General features: G+C 33.7%; 1 protein-coding gene across 1 annotated transcript in view; it reads right to left on the bottom strand.

The window, feature by feature from the left end:
* ROBO2 (roundabout guidance receptor 2) overlaps positions 1–18,793 on the bottom strand; it is a 1,701,369-nt gene that overhangs the window by 1,659,468 nt on the left and 23,108 nt on the right. Inside the window, exon 2 of the mRNA XM_081063258.1 lies at positions 12,347–12,468. Coding sequence (XP_080919384.1) covers positions 12,347–12,455 — 109 coding nt within the window. The 5' untranslated portion in view covers positions 12,456–12,468. The remainder of the gene's footprint in view (positions 1–12,346; positions 12,469–18,793) is intronic.

Below are 18,793 nucleotides of genomic sequence, written 5' to 3'. Positions count from 1 at the left end.
TATGTATATCCAAGAATAGTAGCAATTATAAGAAAACAACAAAACTTCCAACTAGAATTGCCAGAGTAAAAACATACCAAAAAAAAAAAAAAAAGCAAACAAGGGAAATAAAGAATGGAGTATAGGTTGGAGCAGAAATGATGAGTGGCACACAGACATATTAACAAAAAAAAAAAAAAAAGGATTCGGATATAGCATGTTATTATTTCAACAAAAATAAATAAACATACCCACACTGAGAAATATGACTTAAAATCAATTCATTAAGTCAAGCAGAAACATAAACACATAACACTGAACTTTTTATGTTGATAAGTGGTCTTTTAGATACAACAATCCAAAAATATTAGCTTTATGTAAGAATTACACATTTATCACTCCAATCCTCATGATGCATCATTCCCAACCAAACATTAATCATTTTTAAAACAACAACGAAAGCTATCAATACTATATGGAAAGAAATATCCTTATAGATGTTGACCACACATTAATCTTCACTGGTAAGTGTGAAACTTGAAGGTGTTTGTAGGCAGTCAAAATTTGTTTTCATAACATAAGTTTGTAGCTAAGCAGTATAATTATAAAGCAAAAATATTTAAATTAGAAGCTATGATACATTCAGAATAAAAGAACTTGTTTAACTATTCGTGTGTATATTTATATATATATATATATAAAAACATCTCAATGAACAGTATGAAAATTCAGGACTCGTGGAGAGGCCACACTCTCCTGAGAGTTATAAATCAGTATGGTAATTGCCATATAGTGTGGTAGCTCTATCATGGGAGTAGCACATCTTCTCACAGGGTATTACAGGGAAGGCGCAAACAGGGAGAGCCATACTCCACGAGATGAACCATAGAAACTGCAGATGGAAAGCCATATTAGAGCTCACTGAATTATGGATTTGTGCAGGACTAGGACAAAATGTCCTGTATGTGCATAAATAATAAAGGTGTAAAACATACAATGAAGTGTCAGAAAAGTATTTCAGTATCATTACAGCCATAATTAGCATTCTATTTGCCAGAAGAATTAAAGAAAAAAATCTTCTCATCCCACTCTATACTTACTAAACATCAATCTCCAGGCATTGGATTTACAAACTTGGATTTAAAAAACTGAGAATTTCTTATTTTGAACACTTTTATATCTTACATAGTAAGAAGACTGACAAAATTTCACTGAACATAAGACCTAAGCCCTTTTCCCAGTCACTCTTTAAGCCCATTCTAATGTGGATTTTGTACCAAACCTCCCCTTGTCAACGTTATTTGGGGCCTTCACTTCACTAAAACCAATGAACAATTTTAATTCTTCATCCATATTGGCTTCTTTCCATCATGGCTGCATGTAGAGCCAGAGTGATCTTTCCACATCAGACTTGATTTGCTCCCTGCTCCCTTCAGAATGCTTCAATGACTTTCTCTAAAGATCACTAAAAGCCTGCAATATTTGGCCCCTCCTTAAATTCCAGTGAGATTTAATGTCATCCTCCCATTTGCTTTCTTTGTTTAAACTACACTGGCCTTCTCTCAGGTCCCCAAACACAACACACTTCCTGTCTAGGCTCCTTCTATAATCAAATGAATGGTCTGATAATGATAATTTTTTTTTTTGTCTCAAAAGTTTTCATTGATCATGCTGATAAGGAAATTGTTACTTAAAGTCTTACCTTCTATAATACCCAGGCTTAAATTCTCCAACCTATGCACTGTAGTTGACATAATTTTAATTTCCACAATCATGCTGCTCTCTTTTCAATCAATACACTCTTCCTACAGTTTCATGCAGCCCAAGGATCAGCAAAAAATTTGGTAAAGAGTCAGAGTAAACAGTATAGACTTTGTGGGCCAAGAGGCATTTGTCTTTGCCACAAGACAAATAGTCTTGTATATATTTTATATTTTAAAATTTAAAATTATTTACAATTTAAATATGTTTTTAAATTATTTAAAATCAGATGGGCTGTAGTTTACCAATGTCAGACCTAGACACATGACTTTAAACATGATCTATAAGCCCACGATTTTCAAATTCACATCTCTAGCCAAGTCATCTTCTTGATGCCTACTTGATATTTCCACTTGAATTCTAATAAGCATCTCAATGTAATGTGCAAACTAAAAATCAATCACACACATGCTGCCTATGTACACCTCTGCAACTGGACTCTACCCCATGTCATCAAACCTCCTCCATCTCAATAGAAGACCATATTTCCCTAAGCCCAAAGACCAAGGTGTGATTCTTGATCAATAAACCCTACCAGCTTTATCTTCAAAACACCTTCTAACCTCAACCACTTTTCGCCAACGTTGTTGTTACCCTCTTAATCCCAACCATCATCCATCACCTGCACAGGTGCAATAATCATCTGAATGATCCCTCTTCCTCCACTATTATATGCCTCCCCAATGGTACACCCTCTATCCTACAGACAGAAGGAACTGTGTATGAGTAAATCTAATCAAATTGCATCTCTGTCTTAAATCTTTCCATGGATTTGTTTTGTATCTAAACAATGCCTACAAAATCCTAACAAATCTGTTATCTTCATGTCCCTCCTGTATCCTTCCTTCATTCCAGCCAAACTGGTCTTCTTCCCAAGAAAATATCAAGCTTATTTCTATTTTAGAACCTTACTTGGTTCCTCCTTTTGCTCAGCACATCCTGAATCTTCAAAGTGCCTCTCTCTTTCTCTTCATTCCTGTCTCAACTGAAACATCACCTCCTCAGAGAATTCCCTGACTTCCCTGTACTGGATTAGTGGCTCCACACTTACCAGTTGTACTAAACCACATTTTTTTGATAGTAGAACACTTCATAGTCCTTCATAGCTGAAGTGGTTATATATTCCTATATCTTCTTCTTCTTTCCCCCCCAAATACATTATAACCATTGGAGTCCCTGTGCTCTTCAAGCTATATTCCCAGGCCTGGCATTTAGCAGGCAATGTGTAACTGTTCTTTGATTACCTCATTGACTACTATGCAAATGCTAATCCGTTAGACTGATTTTTCTTACACTATTTCCCTTTTCCCTTTCTGTACTTTTCTCCCTTATTATCTCTCTTCTGGATATCTATTCAATTTTCAAATATACATAACTTTGTGTCCTCAGAATTTCTTCTTTCATTACACTGTAAGAGCTTACTTACCTCAAAAGTAACAACAGCAACAACAATAACAACAAAAACACCCTATTTTTTAGCAAAAAAAAAAAAAGTCATCAAGTAAGACTGAATAGAGTAAATGTTTGCTTGGTATAAGAAGACACCTTCCTATCAGGAAGACAACTCCACCAGGAAACAAACAAAAACATGTCTGGTTATTTCTAGTTCTTAGTTTTTGAAGCCAGTAAGATTTTCCACTTTCCAACATCCTTGATCATGGAGATAAAAGAGACCTTCTTATAACTATTAACTCATTACCACTGTCTACATTTGGCTTCCAGAAACACAACTTTATATGGTATTGATTGATATGATAAGTAATTCGAAAGCAGTTTTATCAACATCTTCCAACAGAATAAATGACCTTTCTAATTAACATGTTCAATTAAGTGCCTAAATCTGATGAAGAATGAGTTATATACTATGCTAAATTTGCATTGGCTCACTGTTCTAGAAAGCTTTCAAATTAATTAAAAATGAGATATTCAGTAATGGGAAAGAAAAAGAGATAAAAGCTTGTTTTAATCAGTTTAAATTAGAACTTAACAATACTTTAATACACTAGTTTGTAGTTGACTGCAAGAGTAATAAAGCAAAATTATTGAGTCCTAAGTAGTGATCATTGTATAATCTGAAAATTCAAAGTGAATTACCAAAAAAAAAAAAAAATCTCAATATCCTCCAATAGCTTTCCACTTCACTCTAAATTAAAGCTAACATTATTACAACAGCCAGTAAATTACATAATCTCCATCCTTTTCCCCTACCCTATTACCTCATAGATCTTCAAGTAATCCCCACCATGTGTGCTTTGTTCCAGTCACAGTAGTTTCTTTGCTATTCCTACAAAACACCAGGTACAACCCTGCTCATGATTTACACACTTACACCCTAGCAGGTAATACTCTCCCCCCAAATCTCTGTGTAGTTCAGGGCTTCACCACTTTGGACTCTCAATTGCCACCTTTTCTGTGAGATCTTTCTGGACTATGCAGTTAAAAAAAAATTACCCTCTCAGAATTCTCTGATTCTCATCACAGTATTATTTTTCACCACTTAACTTGCCATACTTTAAATTGCTCCTTGTCTGTCATCTGTCTCCCCACATTAGGACACAAGTACCACAAAGGTAGTTCTTTGTATCAGTTTTCTTACTTGCTTTATCGCTAGTGTCCAGAATAGTTCCTGGCCCAAGGTAAATACTTTATAAACATTTGTAAGTAGATAAATACACAGTCTGAGCCATCAAGGAGCTTATAAATAACTAAGGGATACAAACGAACAGTTATAGTGCATATTCAGAAATACTGATAGGGTTGTGTATAGGGAACTTTGTAAACTACAAGATACAACATCAAAACAATAATATAGAATCTGAGCAGAGACCCAGTAGGTTATATCTGAGTTAAGGGATAAAAGGAAGGTAGCCAGGTGGACAAAAGAGAGAAATAGAAATTTTGCAAATGAATTTCAGAAGTTACTTCAAGAAAAATCAGTTTAAAACTCATCATAAGAAAAAAAGAATAAGATACATTGCATCTCGATTATTATATCACACATAATTAATTATAACCCCCACATTTATGCTTTGATAAAGTTATAGTTGATGAATAGATCATACTGTGACATAACCATATATAAATCTCAGTGCTTCCTATCTTTTGATAGGAAGCCTTTAGACAAGATGTATGAGGATTGAGGGAAGCAAAGTTGCTGATGGATGGAACACGTGTCTCATAGACAAGACCCAGCCTCTGAACACTGTGTACAGCCTTCAGAATGGAAAGGTGCCAGATTATTTGTTCTGAAGTCTCTTGGAATCTAAATTGACAACTTTGCTTTCATGTGTAATTCATGAGCATTTTCAAGGAAACCTAATAAGTGACAGAGAAGTGATTCCCAAGTATGTGTTTATGCTGCAGTAGGTATGGCACTACAGGTTGTAGAGGTAGAAAGAAACAAAAAGGATCAAGAATAAACAGTAATTTCTGCTGAAGACTGAGATCCCCAGTCGCTCACATAAGGCGATTTTGAATCTCTTGATTCTGATGTCTAGACTTTTTTCTTCTTTAGTCTGTGTACAAAGAACTTGAGTAGCTCTTAAAGCATAATGTCGTCACTTCTAACATAAGATACAAGTAAGGTGGAATAAAGTGCCTGCTTGGAAAAGGAGCTAGCTTTCTCAGCCTCTTCCCATTTTATTTATACATATATAACAGTGTATATATATATATATATATATATATATATATATATATATATACACACACACACACATATATATACACACACATATATACACATATATATGTGTGTGTATATATATGTGTATATATATATATATATATATATGGGGAAAGTCCTACTAAAAACTTCATATACAGATTAATTTTTAAGAATTTACATTATATTTTATTATTAGCACCAGACTATCTTAGCTTAAGTATTTCTCACACCTGCTCCTATCACTTCTCCCTGTTTTTCCTGTTCATATCATTTCTATTCCTCTTTATATCTCTTTAGCAATTTTACGGTCTCTTTATTGAAAATTCAACTTTTTTTTTCTCCATATATGTGGTTAGGGAGAGAGAGTAGGCTACCATATTACACAGAAGATAATGTTTACTGATTCTTCAAGTCAAATTCCATAACAAATCCCAAACACAACAAAAATCTCCAAATGAAATTTTAATTCTAAAGCAAGTGCCCACATGGTTTCTAAATATGTGGAAGCAGAACATTAAAGCTCAACACAAAAATATTAACATCATTTGAAAGGGTGTTTAAAATATTTTCCCTAAAAAAAGAAAAACAAATTTAGAGGGTAGGGAAGCCTTCTAAAATAAGATTAACTTAAAGAAGAAATGAAACCCATGAAGGGGGGCTGTCTTGGTGGAAGAAGCTCGGGCATTCCCCATGGTGTTGGTTATGGATCTGATAGTGTAAGAGCTTTGTCTTTTTCTTTTCATTACATCAAGTATATTGCCCTGTAAATTGTGGTTGTAGTGCCAGGAATAAAAAAAAAAAAAAAAAAGGAATTTTTAACTTTCCAATAGTTGTGTAGTTCAGTTTTTCTACATTTTAGTACAGAACCTTTAACAAAATGCAGTTTTGAAGGTGTTTCCTTGTGAGTTAACAAGTAAAGCAAATCATTGTTAATTACCGTTTTGTATGAATTTTGCTAAAGTTAACTATAACGAAACACCTACTGACTTATATTCCAAACCATGAAATAAATGGGCTCTGACATGTGAATAAAACAAAGAATACATAAAATAAATGGGTAAAACATACTTTATTGCATTGCATGGTAAGAGTACATTCTGAATATGGTGAATGAATGCCAGTTAAATATTGGATGATGTAGTACAACTTCAGTAAAAAGAGGTATCAATTACTACATCTTCCCAAATAAAAATGGAACATTCTACAACTAACTGTTTTTTCCCCATGGCAATGGCTTTAATGATAAAGAAGACAGTTTAAACACACACACACAAACACACACACAATACTATGCAATGATTTCATTTTAAAGAATCTATCTAAATTCCAAAAATAAATTTCCTTCTGTGGGGAAAAAAAAAAAAAAATTTTTTTTTTTTTTTAAGAGACCACTGCAAAGAGAATCTTTACTACTAGACATTTATGGTGTTACCTTCACAAGCTCTAATACAAATTGCATAAAAGGACTTGCACTGACATTTTTAGGAATACAACCTCAGATATCTGGAAAGAAACAAATAGTTTTATCAAGAATCCAAATTTTGAAGACAAGTTATTCAAAATGTCATTGTCTTTAAAGTAAATCACTGGGTTTTTAAATCACTATTTCCTCTGTTTACTATGTAATATGACTCTTTTAAGCTATGAAAATGGTATAGCACATACAATCTCTAAAAATAGCTGACTTTTTTGTAGGAAGAAGCTGTTAGAAATTATTGTTAAGATTTAAATGTTAGGTTGGGTCTCTAATTTTTAGGTATAGATATTTGCATTCATATTTTAAGAAGTTTAAATCAAAAAGTAAAACTAGGCATAAGTAACATAATTCTGCCATAGACTAAAATAATACACACACTACACACACACACACACACACACACACACACACACACACACACTTACATTCTTATCTATCACAATGGAAAATTCTTTACGTCCAATAAAGAATGCCAGAAACATTAAGACTTCTATTACAAGCAAAGTTCAATTTCACCACTTAGTTTGATTGTGTTTTAAGGTCAGATCTCCTGGGATACACAAATAATCATCATTCAATATTCACTGCCCAATGTCTGAAGTCACCTCTCTTAAAACAATATTCAATTACAAGATAAAAATAAATTACCCAAGTAACCTTGAAAAACAAACTCTACGTGGCATTAGGGTCCTTCAACGTAATCATTCCTCACTAGTAGTGATCTGAAGATTCAAATTCATAGATCATATGATCTGATGTTAGATCATATGAAAAATTGAAAAACAGTCAGTCTTTTTGAAAAGTTGTAGCTATAAAACTTTAATTCAAAGTTAAATACTATCTGCTCTCATTGAAAAACTTACACAATCACTTAAATTTCTTGAATGAAAGAGAAAATGAGGGAAATAATAAAAATAATACATTAGGCACACACTGGGAAAATGTTTCAAGGGAGAAAGAAAAAGAAATCAAGAGCCTTCTCTCCATCTTGCGCTCTCGCTCTCTCTCTCTCTCTCTCTCTCTCTCTCTCTCTCTCTCTCTCTCTCTCTCTCTCTCTCTCCTTTCTCTCTCCCCATCCACCCAACATTGAGTAGCTTTCCTCTGAATTCTCTAGAGAAACAAACAGATGTATGACAATTAAATGTAAAACACAAGTGATGGGCTTAGTATAATTAAACATAATGGACTTGCAAAATATGACAGTGAAATGATCTACTTTTTCCAAAATTTTTTCCCTTAACTAAAATATAATTGCACAATGGAGACCATGCAATTGAATATTGCAATAGCTGAATATTACCAGATTTTATTTTTTAAATGTTTAATAGATAACACAAAATTTCATACTGAAAAGGGAAATTAAGTTGATTTGTCCTCAAAAATATTTTTTTTAATTTTTATTAAATTTATTGGGGTGACATTGGTTAGTAAAATTACATAGGTTTCAAGGGTACAATTATATATATATATATATATATATATATATATATAGAGAGAGAGAGAGAGAGAGAGAGAGAGAGAGAGAGAGAGATTTGCATCACACTGTGTGCTCACCACTCAGAGTCAGTTCTCTTTCTATCACCATATATTTGATCCCCTTTACCCTCATCTGCCACCTCATCCCCCCCTTACTCTCTGGTAACCACTAAACTGTTGTCTATGTCTATGACTTTTTGTTTGTCTTGTTTGTTTGTTACTTTCAGTTTTATATTCCACATATGAGTAAAGTCATATGGTTCTTGACTCAAAATTTAAGTTAGCTATATGCTTGCTTCTTCAAAATTTCATATTTCCTTATCAGGGTTGCGATTTGGAACTTCAGTATGTAAATCATAAAAAACAAACTGATTAAAATTCTCTCAGTATTCATGATAACATATTAAAATTATTACTATATTTAAACCATATATTAGTTACAAAAATCACTAAGTTAATGTTAATTTTAAAATTCCTACAAAGTTTTTTTTTCAAAACGGACTGACATCCAATTTTTCTTGTTATTTTTATTATATAGCAAAAAATAACATACCTTGATTATAAAGCAGAAAAAAATAGCACTCCTTTATTAAAGCCATTACGATAGAAATATATTTTTAAGGTTTCCCAAACAATATTTTTGAATGGTTTGTTTTTTACAGTTAAAAATCAGTGTTTTTATTTTTAAGAAGCATTCACCTTAATCTCAAACTGCCTTTATATTCACACATCTCAGTGCTGAATTTTTCTTCAATTTTTTGTATAAATTACACCTTTATATTAATAGGTATCTCATATTTTAAGTGAACATACTGTTGAGAAAAGAAAGAAATGGAAATGCTGACTTTGGAAATAATTTCTCAGTTCTGACCATAATGACTGCCATCTGTACTCTAGAATCCTGAAAACCATTTGGTCTCTCCAGTGCCTCTCCCTAATCCCTCTTCCCAGCCAGCATTCCTATGGTATAACCTGTTGTGTTACGAATTACACATCTAAGTATTAGATATTAGTTCATTTTTATCTAGATTATTCCCAAAATCAATGCCTAATTCAGTGTTTGGAAATGTGTATCTCTATATCTATCTTGTGATAGTTCCTGTAAAGACAAAATAAGTCTGAACACTTTTGTTACTTGTTTTATTTGCATAGTAGTATATTTTCTTTCAAAAATCGTGTGTATTCTACTTATCTTAAGGACTGGCTTCGTTTTCACTCATAAGCAATATCTAATGTTCAAACCACCTAAGCAGCATAGAAACACACAGAGTCTAAATCAGGGAATGGTACTGGAAGGATAAATATCTAATACTGCGTAAGTCAGATATCAGAGAAATAGATGTCCTCAAGCAGATGCTTTCTTGACAGACATGAAAAACTGACAAGGGACATCTACCTGATTCCAACTTACTGTCCATTTCTTTCTTCTTATTTGACCCTGATGCAGCCAGAGAGATCATCGGCCAAATTCTTATTTAGAATTCAGAATGAATTTCATGTAACATTTTTTATAAGTGATAGTTATTATACACAGTTGAATTAATACTGAGTATGACTTTTCAGGTACATTCTGGAATAAGTAGATTTTTCACTGCTATCCTCACAAGTTAATTAGCATTTCTAATTTTGGAGGGGAAATAAATCCAGAGTTCCCAATGACTTACAAATAATCAGAATATAGTCGACTGATAAATATTCAGAGTTTGTATAGAAAATACAATTTGGTTTTGCTGTCAGCCATAAGAAATTTAAGTTTATGTAAAAATAAGTTTATCATTTTTTATATGTATATTTCTTAGGAGAAACATACTTTACTGTTTCTTATCACAACTCTTATTATTACTGGGATGTTGGAGGTCCCAATAATCAAAGTTTAAGGCCAAGCTGTAAACTTAGTAGAGAAATTTTATAGATTTTTTAATGTATTATTTTATTACCAACAGTAAAGTACTATGAGATTTTTATATAAAATATACAGTTTTAATTTAAAAATATTTATTTTCAAATTCTGCTTACTTGCATGTCCAAAAGTAAAATAAGAAAATTAATATTTAATGAGCCTTATGGATCTAAATGATAATGAGTAGCTTACATTGTATTTGAAATTATAAGATTTTCTTACCATACTCAAGAAATCTACTTCATTCAATCTAGCTACCCCAAGGGAAGCAAAATTGTCTTAGCCATAATATTAAAACAGTCCATTATTTTTTCTATTAAACTGTTTTGTCCTTTAAATCATTGCTATTTTAATTTATTTTTTTAAAAAGAAACTAAATTACTTAACTTGCATTTATCATTAGAAGTTTCACTACCACCAAACTTGGAACTGATTTCTGGGCATGTTTTTTCTACAAATGATGGTCACTATCAAGGAAAGAATATCAAAGCAATCAATACTGAAGAAAGAATCAAGGGTTTGGTCAAATAAGAGATATGGTACTTACTTTCCTTCAAATATTTTAAGTATTCAATAAGCTATTACCCACTGAGAACAAACCACAATCCCTGGAAATAATGGCCACAGAAAGAGTTTAGGCAATCTCGTGCAATACTACTCAATGTACTGGTTGGATCACTATTGCAGAAAAATAGATGTCCTGCTGTATGTTAGTGATCAGACACATTGCCAGAGAAATAAACACCTCTCTTAGCCAACAGAAATGTGACGTAGCTGCTGCCTGCAAAATCTTGTTTTAGACCTTCAATGAAAAAAATATATGTATTAAATGTGATTTTCTTACATTGTTTTTTACCAAAAAAGAAAAGCAAAATGAGAATTCAACTAGATGTTAATATAAATTCTTAATAGCATGAAAGAAAAAACTTTAAAATCAAAGCCGAGTGCATTATTAAAACTGATTATCTGCATGTACATATATTTACTTATTCACACACAAAGACACACATGCATCTTCATTTTTTAAACAAAACACCTTTGTTTATCATTTTAGAAATTCATTGAACAATATCACATATGGCAAGCAAACAATGTTCTTTTTGAGCAATCTTTTCAAAAGGCTTAACAAACTTGAATATACACAATATTTACTGGATATTTGGGAAACCAAAGGATTAGCAAAAGCTCAGGTTATCACAAGGTATAACACTGCTATACACTTTCAATATTATCTAGAACAATTTACCTGCTTCTCTAACTTTCCTACTCACAGATTTCATTTCAAGTCTTGACAAATGCAGAAACAATGTATTCTCCTCCAAGGAAAAAAACAAATTCATGAGAGACATGTCTTCCTTTTATCACATAAAATAGGAAATTGCAATTTGCATATGAGCAGATAACACACCTCCAAAAAAACACAATACTTATCACAGAACACATTTCATAGACACTAACTTCGGCACAAATCACTCCATACAGCCATCGATCAAATCAGTATACTGAAAACCGTTATTATTGTATAAAATCTATGGTCCCTCTCTCCTCTGCCAACAACACTTCAGGACACCAAAACCTGCAGCTCCACTCCATCATTAATTTCCTCCAAATAGACTTGGCAGAGCAAAGAACAACATCAAATTTTTCAGTTAATTTCTGAAGAACATTGCACCATTTAAGAACTAAGTTCCAGAAATTAAAAAAATGTAAAATAAAAGTCACCAAAGGAAAACAATATGGAAAACCAAAAGCTTCTCTTCAACAATATAAAACCTTTAATCAATAGGTTCTCGTTCTTTAGCAAGTCACACAGACACAGACACACACATACACATCTAAATACACAGCACTCACTACAACAGAGTGTAGCCAGTTTGGAAGTGGCGGCTTCAAATCTGATACACCAACTCACATAATTTTAGTTCAATTTAACTGATTCAAAAGCACCGTAGTACACCATAACAAAAAAAAAACTTGAAAGATTACAACAAATCGCTTAAAACATGAAACCAAGGGGCCACATAATTTCAAAATAAAGCAAAACTCACATCAGATTCTCAGAATATTAAAGCATTCTTGCACCTACCTTGACCTTGTCCATTCCCCTGTTCACTCCAAAGGATCACAATCACCATTAGCAGTCCAGGAGTCCATGTCCACATGTTTCTAGTGACACTTCCTTGTCTTCTGGCCATTGCATTTTAAACTCTGCATGGAAAGCATAAGAAATTGCAATCTTAAATGTGTTACTACTCAAATCCCATATCTAATATATATTATATATTTACAAATTATCCTGAGAGCAAGAAGATACTATTGAAAATCATGCCTCTCTTTGGGATTCTCGCAATGATGACTAATAATGAAATCTCATTCACCTTTAACCTCGTATTCTAAACACTCATCTGAATGATATTTTTTCAGTTTACAAAATAAGCCATTAAACATACAAATGCTTAAAAAATACTACCAAAATACCTATTGAAGCTCAGTCAAGCAAAAAACTCTACAAGGACAATATTTATAACTTCTTATTTAGTTAAACTGATGCGTTAAAAAAACCATGTCATCTCTATGCACATATATAAAAATAGCATAAGTATCTCACAAAATATTCTCTTGTTTTGAGTTAAATTGTATTTTAGTTATACCAGTAAATATAACTGCATAAAGAGATTCATCATGTACACAAAATTAATTTTGTGTACTTAAAATTAAGAGCAAAACATTTGCAATTCTAATCCCAGGTATATGTATATAAACTATAGAAACTCTCATATATGAATGATAAAATATGATATCTCACATATGATAAAATGCACTTGAAAGTTCATTTTGACAGTGTTTAATAACAAAAAGTTAAAATGCATAAAAGTCCACTAAAGGAATGTTATCTGTTCATACAGTTGAATGATATACTGCAGTTAAGATGAAAAAACCTAAGCCATATGTACCAACACGGATGAATGTCAAAAGTGAAAAGTTAAGCAAAAATATCAAGTTGCAGAATGACAGGTTGAATACTATACTACTATATTTTTTACATGTAAACAGGTAACAGAATTAAAACTATACATTTTATATGGAATACATAGAAATACATATGTAATGCACAAGAATGATAAAGACCATGACCTAAATTAAGAAATTGCAAGACAACAGTTTAAATAGTTATCAATATTAATCTTCAATCAGAGAGTAACCCAAATCCCAACTTCTGCACAGCTGACAAATTATGGAGCTAAGAAAAATAAATCTAATGATTTCTAGAATAAACCCTGTATTCAGGGTTTTCTAAAAAACCTTGTCATGACAATTCTAGTAAACTTGGAAGAGAATCTAGACACCTAGAACTTCTCCTTCGTCCTTTCTCCTCCATCAATAAAGAGGAGGATTTAATTACTCACTTTGTATAATGTCATTTCAGTCTCATAGTATCCAAGGTTAACAGAAATTTAAGGACCATCTAATTCACCCTCTTCATTTTATTTATTAATTTTATTAAATTTATTGGGGTGAAGTTGCTTAATAAAATTGTATATGCTTTGGTTCTGATCAAGATAGCAGAGTAGGTAAATGCTGCACTCACCCCCTCACATCAAAATTACAAATAAACTAGAAAACAACCACCACTGAGAATCACCACAAGTCTAACTGAATTGAAGTCCTACAACTAAGGACATACAGAAGAAGCCACCTTGAGACTGGTGGGAAGGGCAGAGACACAGGACAGTGTGGTCCCATACCTGCGTGTGACCATTACAAATCAGGTGAGGTATCTCGGCTATAAAAGTCCCCCTGGAAGGAATAAGAGGGTCCAGCCTCTCCCCAGCCCAGGGTTCCAGTGCCAAGGAAAGAAGTCCTCATAACTTCTGGTTGTGAAAACCAGCAGAGATTGTGGCTGATTGAGACAAAGGGCAGCTGGAGACCCAGCGACCGCACTGGACTTAGTGAAAGAATCACTGGCTCTAAGCTCCAGCGCTGGGAAAGCAGCTGGAGAGGCAACAGGGTCATATGGTGGGAACTGAGTGGTCTGGCCTCAGAACAGGGGACAGAGGGGCAGTTTTCTCCTGGACGGAGGAACTGGTGGAATCCATTGTTTCTTTGTTGTGCCTTTCCCCTTCTCCTCATACAGGCTCATGTGGCTGCCATATCTGAGTTACCATCAAGCTGGCTGACACCATTCATTGATCATGCCCTGGTGATTCTAAGACCACGCCCTGTCCAACTTCCAGGCACACCCAAGCCACTTCCAGTGGCTTTTTCTTACAAACCACCTGCTTGGGTTCATAGCACAGACTTTCCTAAGGTCTCTCAAAAGTTTGTGGAACCCAGACAAGCAGCACCTGGCTTGAGAATGTTCCATACCTCTGGTTGAGCAACCCTAAGCCCAGCACAGGTAGCAGCTAGCATTGGTTCACGGTTTGGCCTCTCCAGGCACTTCCAAGCAGGTCACAGGCAGCAGCCATATGTGCATTGTTTTGTAGTTCCTGCCAGGTTGCCCCAGGTAGGGCACAAGCTGTGGCTGACCTTGACCTGCAGCAGGTTGCCTCTCAGGTGGCCCTGGGGCTGGTTTGTACAGTTGCCAGCTTTGAAATGAGCTGGAATATCACCCAGCCACCTCTCAGAACAACATACCCAAAGGGCTGATTTAGCAGGTACCAGAGACCTGCTGAGGCAGATCCTGCTCTGCAGGGTCAGCCTTTGCACCACAATTCCTCCATTATAGTCACAGCCAGTCCTCAAAACAAATGATCCCAAGGGTGAATCCCTCTCACTGACGTAAACAGCAACGAAGTCTCAACTGCAAGAGGAAGGCACACTCAGACTACACAAAAATCACATCTGAAATTTGTGGTTCAGGCGACCATGAAGACTGTGCCACTGAGCCCCACAGCACACCTACTACATAAGACCACTCTACTAAGACCTGGAAACACAACAGCCCTACCTAATACACAGAAACAAACACAGGGAGGTCGTCAAAGTGGGGAGACAAAGAAACATGTTCCAAATGAGAGAACAGAACAAAGCTCCAGAAAAAGAACTAAACAAAACGGAGACAAGAAATCTACCAGATATAAATTTCCAAACACTGGTTATAATAATGCTCAGTAATCTCAGTGAGAACTTCAACAAAGAGACAGGAAACATGAAAATGGAGATAGAAAACATAAAAAAGAATCAGTCAGAAATCAGAAATAAAGAATACAATGGCAGAAATGAAGAATACATTACAAGGAAGCAACAGTAGATTAGATGAAGTAGAGAGCTGAATCAGCGATTTAGAAGATAAGGTAGCAGAAAACACCCAATCAGAAAAGTAAGTAAGTAAGTAAGTAAGTAAGTAAGTAAATAAATAAATAAATAAATAAATAAATAAATAAATAAATAAAATGAGGATAGTTTAAGGGTCCTCTGGGAAAACATCAAGTGTACCAACATTCATATTTTATGGGTACCAGAAGGAGAAGTGAGAGTACAAGGAATTGAAAATCTATCTGAAGAAATAATGACAGAAAACTCCTAGCCTGGTGAGGAGTTAAAATAATTTCATACTTATTTGGCGTTTCATAATTAAAACGCCAAAGATTAAAGACAAAGAAAGAATCTTAATAGCAGCAAGAAAAAAGCAGTTATTTCCTTACAGGGGAGCTCCCATAAAATTGTCAGATGATTTCTTAACAGAAACTTTGCGGGCCAAGGGGATTGGCAGAGAATATTCAGTGATGAAAAACAAGGACCTACAACCAAGATTACCAGCAAAACTATCATTTACAATTGAAGGACAGATAAAGAGCTTCCCAGACAAGAAAAAGCTAACGGAGTCCATCACCACCAAACCAATATTACAAGGAATCCTAGAGAGACTTCTTTAAGACAAAAATGATCAACAAATGAAAAATAAAGTGGCAATAACTACATATGGATCAATAATTACTTTAAATGTAAATGGATTAAATGTCCCAATCAAAAGGTAGGGTGGCTAAATGGATAAGAAAACAGGAACCTTACATATGTTGGCTACAAGAGACTCACTTCAGATCAAAAGACACACACAGACTGAAAGTAAAGGGATGCGAAAAGATATTTAATGGAAACGGAAAAATGTGAAAGGATTAAGAAATACAAACTGGTAGTGATAAAATAGTCTTGGGGAGGTAAAGTAAAGCATAGGGAATATAGTCAATAATATGGTAATAACTATGTATAGTGCCAGGTGGGTACTTGTCAGGGGGATCACCTCATAAATTATATAAATGTCTAACCATTATGCTATACACCTGAAATTAATATAAAATAATGTTGAATATCAGCTGTAATTGAAAAATTAGAAAAGGGGGAAAGATAAAGGGGAATAAGAGGTTCAAAATATCAGGTATAAAACAAGCAACTCTTGGAGATGTAATATACAGAATAGGAAATATAGTCAATAATATTGTGATAGTGTGGTACGGTGTCAGATGGTTTCTGGACTTATCATGGTGATCACTTCTTTAGTATAGGGAATATAATCAATAACATGACAATAACTATGGATAGTGCCAGATGTGTACTATTGAATAACTATGATGTACATCTGAAACTAAAATAATATTGTATGTTAGCTATATTCTAATAAAAATCTTTAAAAATATATGTAGATTTCAAGTGCACAATTCTATAATACATTATCTATATATTGCACTGTATGTTTACCATCCAAAGTCAGTTCTCCTTCCATCACCATATATTTGACCCCCTACCCTCTTCTACCACCCCCTCCTTTCCTTTCCCCTCTGGTAATCACTACACTATTGCCTGTGTCTATGAGTTTTATTTGTTTGTCTTCTTCATTTGTTGCCTTCAGTTTTATATCCCACATATGAGTGAAACCATAAAAAAGATGTGGTACGTATATACAATGGAATGTTACTCAGCCATAAAAAAAGATGAAATACTGCTATTTGTGACATTATCGATGGATCTTGAGATTATCATGCTAAGAGAAATAAGTCAGACAGAAAAGTCAAGCACCTTCCACAGTTTAAATGTGCAAACAGAATGTTGCAATGACATTTTCAAACTCTTGTATAACGACAGAATGATGATGATGATAGCCTTGGTACTCATAAACATTTCCTGAGAATTATTGTATTCCAGGACATTTTACTGAGCTAAATGCCTCATGTTCCTTTTCTCATGTAGTTCTCACAGAAATCCTATAAACTAAGCACTTTCAAAATCGCCATTTCACAGCTGAGAAAACAGAGGCTTAGATAAAAGCCACATAATTCTCAAGTCATGTTATTAGTAGGTATCATTGTTGTAACTTGAGCTATAATAGGATGACTTTAGAGACTATGCTCTGAATAAGTAACCACTAAGCAGGAATTAGTCCTAAATCTTCCAAACACAGTCCAGTAATCATTCCAAAAAGGAGGCTGAGAAGAGGGAAAAGAGATAACTTGCCCATAGAACCTCATGTATTTCCTCAATACGTAATAATCAAATTGAAAATCACTAAATCATGACAACTGAACTATCACAGTTAATCCCTAAAAGCATAAACCCTTTCTGAAGTGACTTGTGGTGTCCAGGGCAAATTTTAACGCCTCCCCTATACATGTTAGCATTACTAACAATTTTACACTGAAGAATAAGAAGAGTGATATCACAAAAGTGCAATGGTGATGACTGATTATTTGTTTTGGGGAAAGGAATAGGGTGTTTTTGCCAAAGACCAACCCTAGTGGTATGTGTGTGTGTGTGTGTGTGTGTGTGTGTGTATACACACCTTTCAATCTCTAATTGATAGAACTTCCCCCCTTCTAATCACTGTGTAAGCATTTTTATCTGATACCAACAATGTCAAAATTCACATTTTAATCACACTTCAATGGATTACTTTGGAAAAATTTTACTGTTTTGAAAAAATGTACTGTTTCCTTAACTTCTGTTAACTGAATGCTAAGTTTACATGCTTTTGATTTATTTATGTATTTATTTATTTATTTATTTATCTATCTATCCATTTATCTATCTATTTATATTGCTATTCTGTACAGAATTGACGCAGTGTTTGAAAAATCTTAAAATACTCTTCAGGAAAGGACTGGCATATGAAACAACAGTTCCACTATATATTTTACTAAATATTTAAAGAACAGATGGCTTTCAAATTGTATCATAATCAAAAGGAAATATAACCTTTCTCTCTGATTTAATATTTATAGAAAGCTAATATTTCAAAAATGCCAAGTTTCTATGATGGATTATCTGTATCCTGTTCCTGCCATTCTGCAAATATGAAAACCATAACTTTCTATGAAACTTTTATATTAATCAACAACTCTGCTCACATAAGGTAAAATCAATACATTCATTTTTTTCATGAAAGAAAAACAAAATAACTGTAAAACAGTAACATTTACCACAAGGAGGTGCCATGGGCTTCTAAGTATTTTTTGAACACTCTTTTCATGCATATAAGCATAAAAAGTAAATGAGAAATATTTACTTTATTTTATGTACTTTAAATTGTACCTGTCAC

Source organism: Rhinolophus hipposideros (genome assembly GCF_964194185.1).
Source record: "Rhinolophus hipposideros genome assembly, chromosome: 2".
NCBI classification, from domain to species: domain Eukaryota; kingdom Metazoa; phylum Chordata; class Mammalia; order Chiroptera; family Rhinolophidae; genus Rhinolophus; species Rhinolophus hipposideros.
Note: the sequence above shows the minus strand (reverse complement) of the source record. Positions and strands in the feature narration are given on the sequence as shown.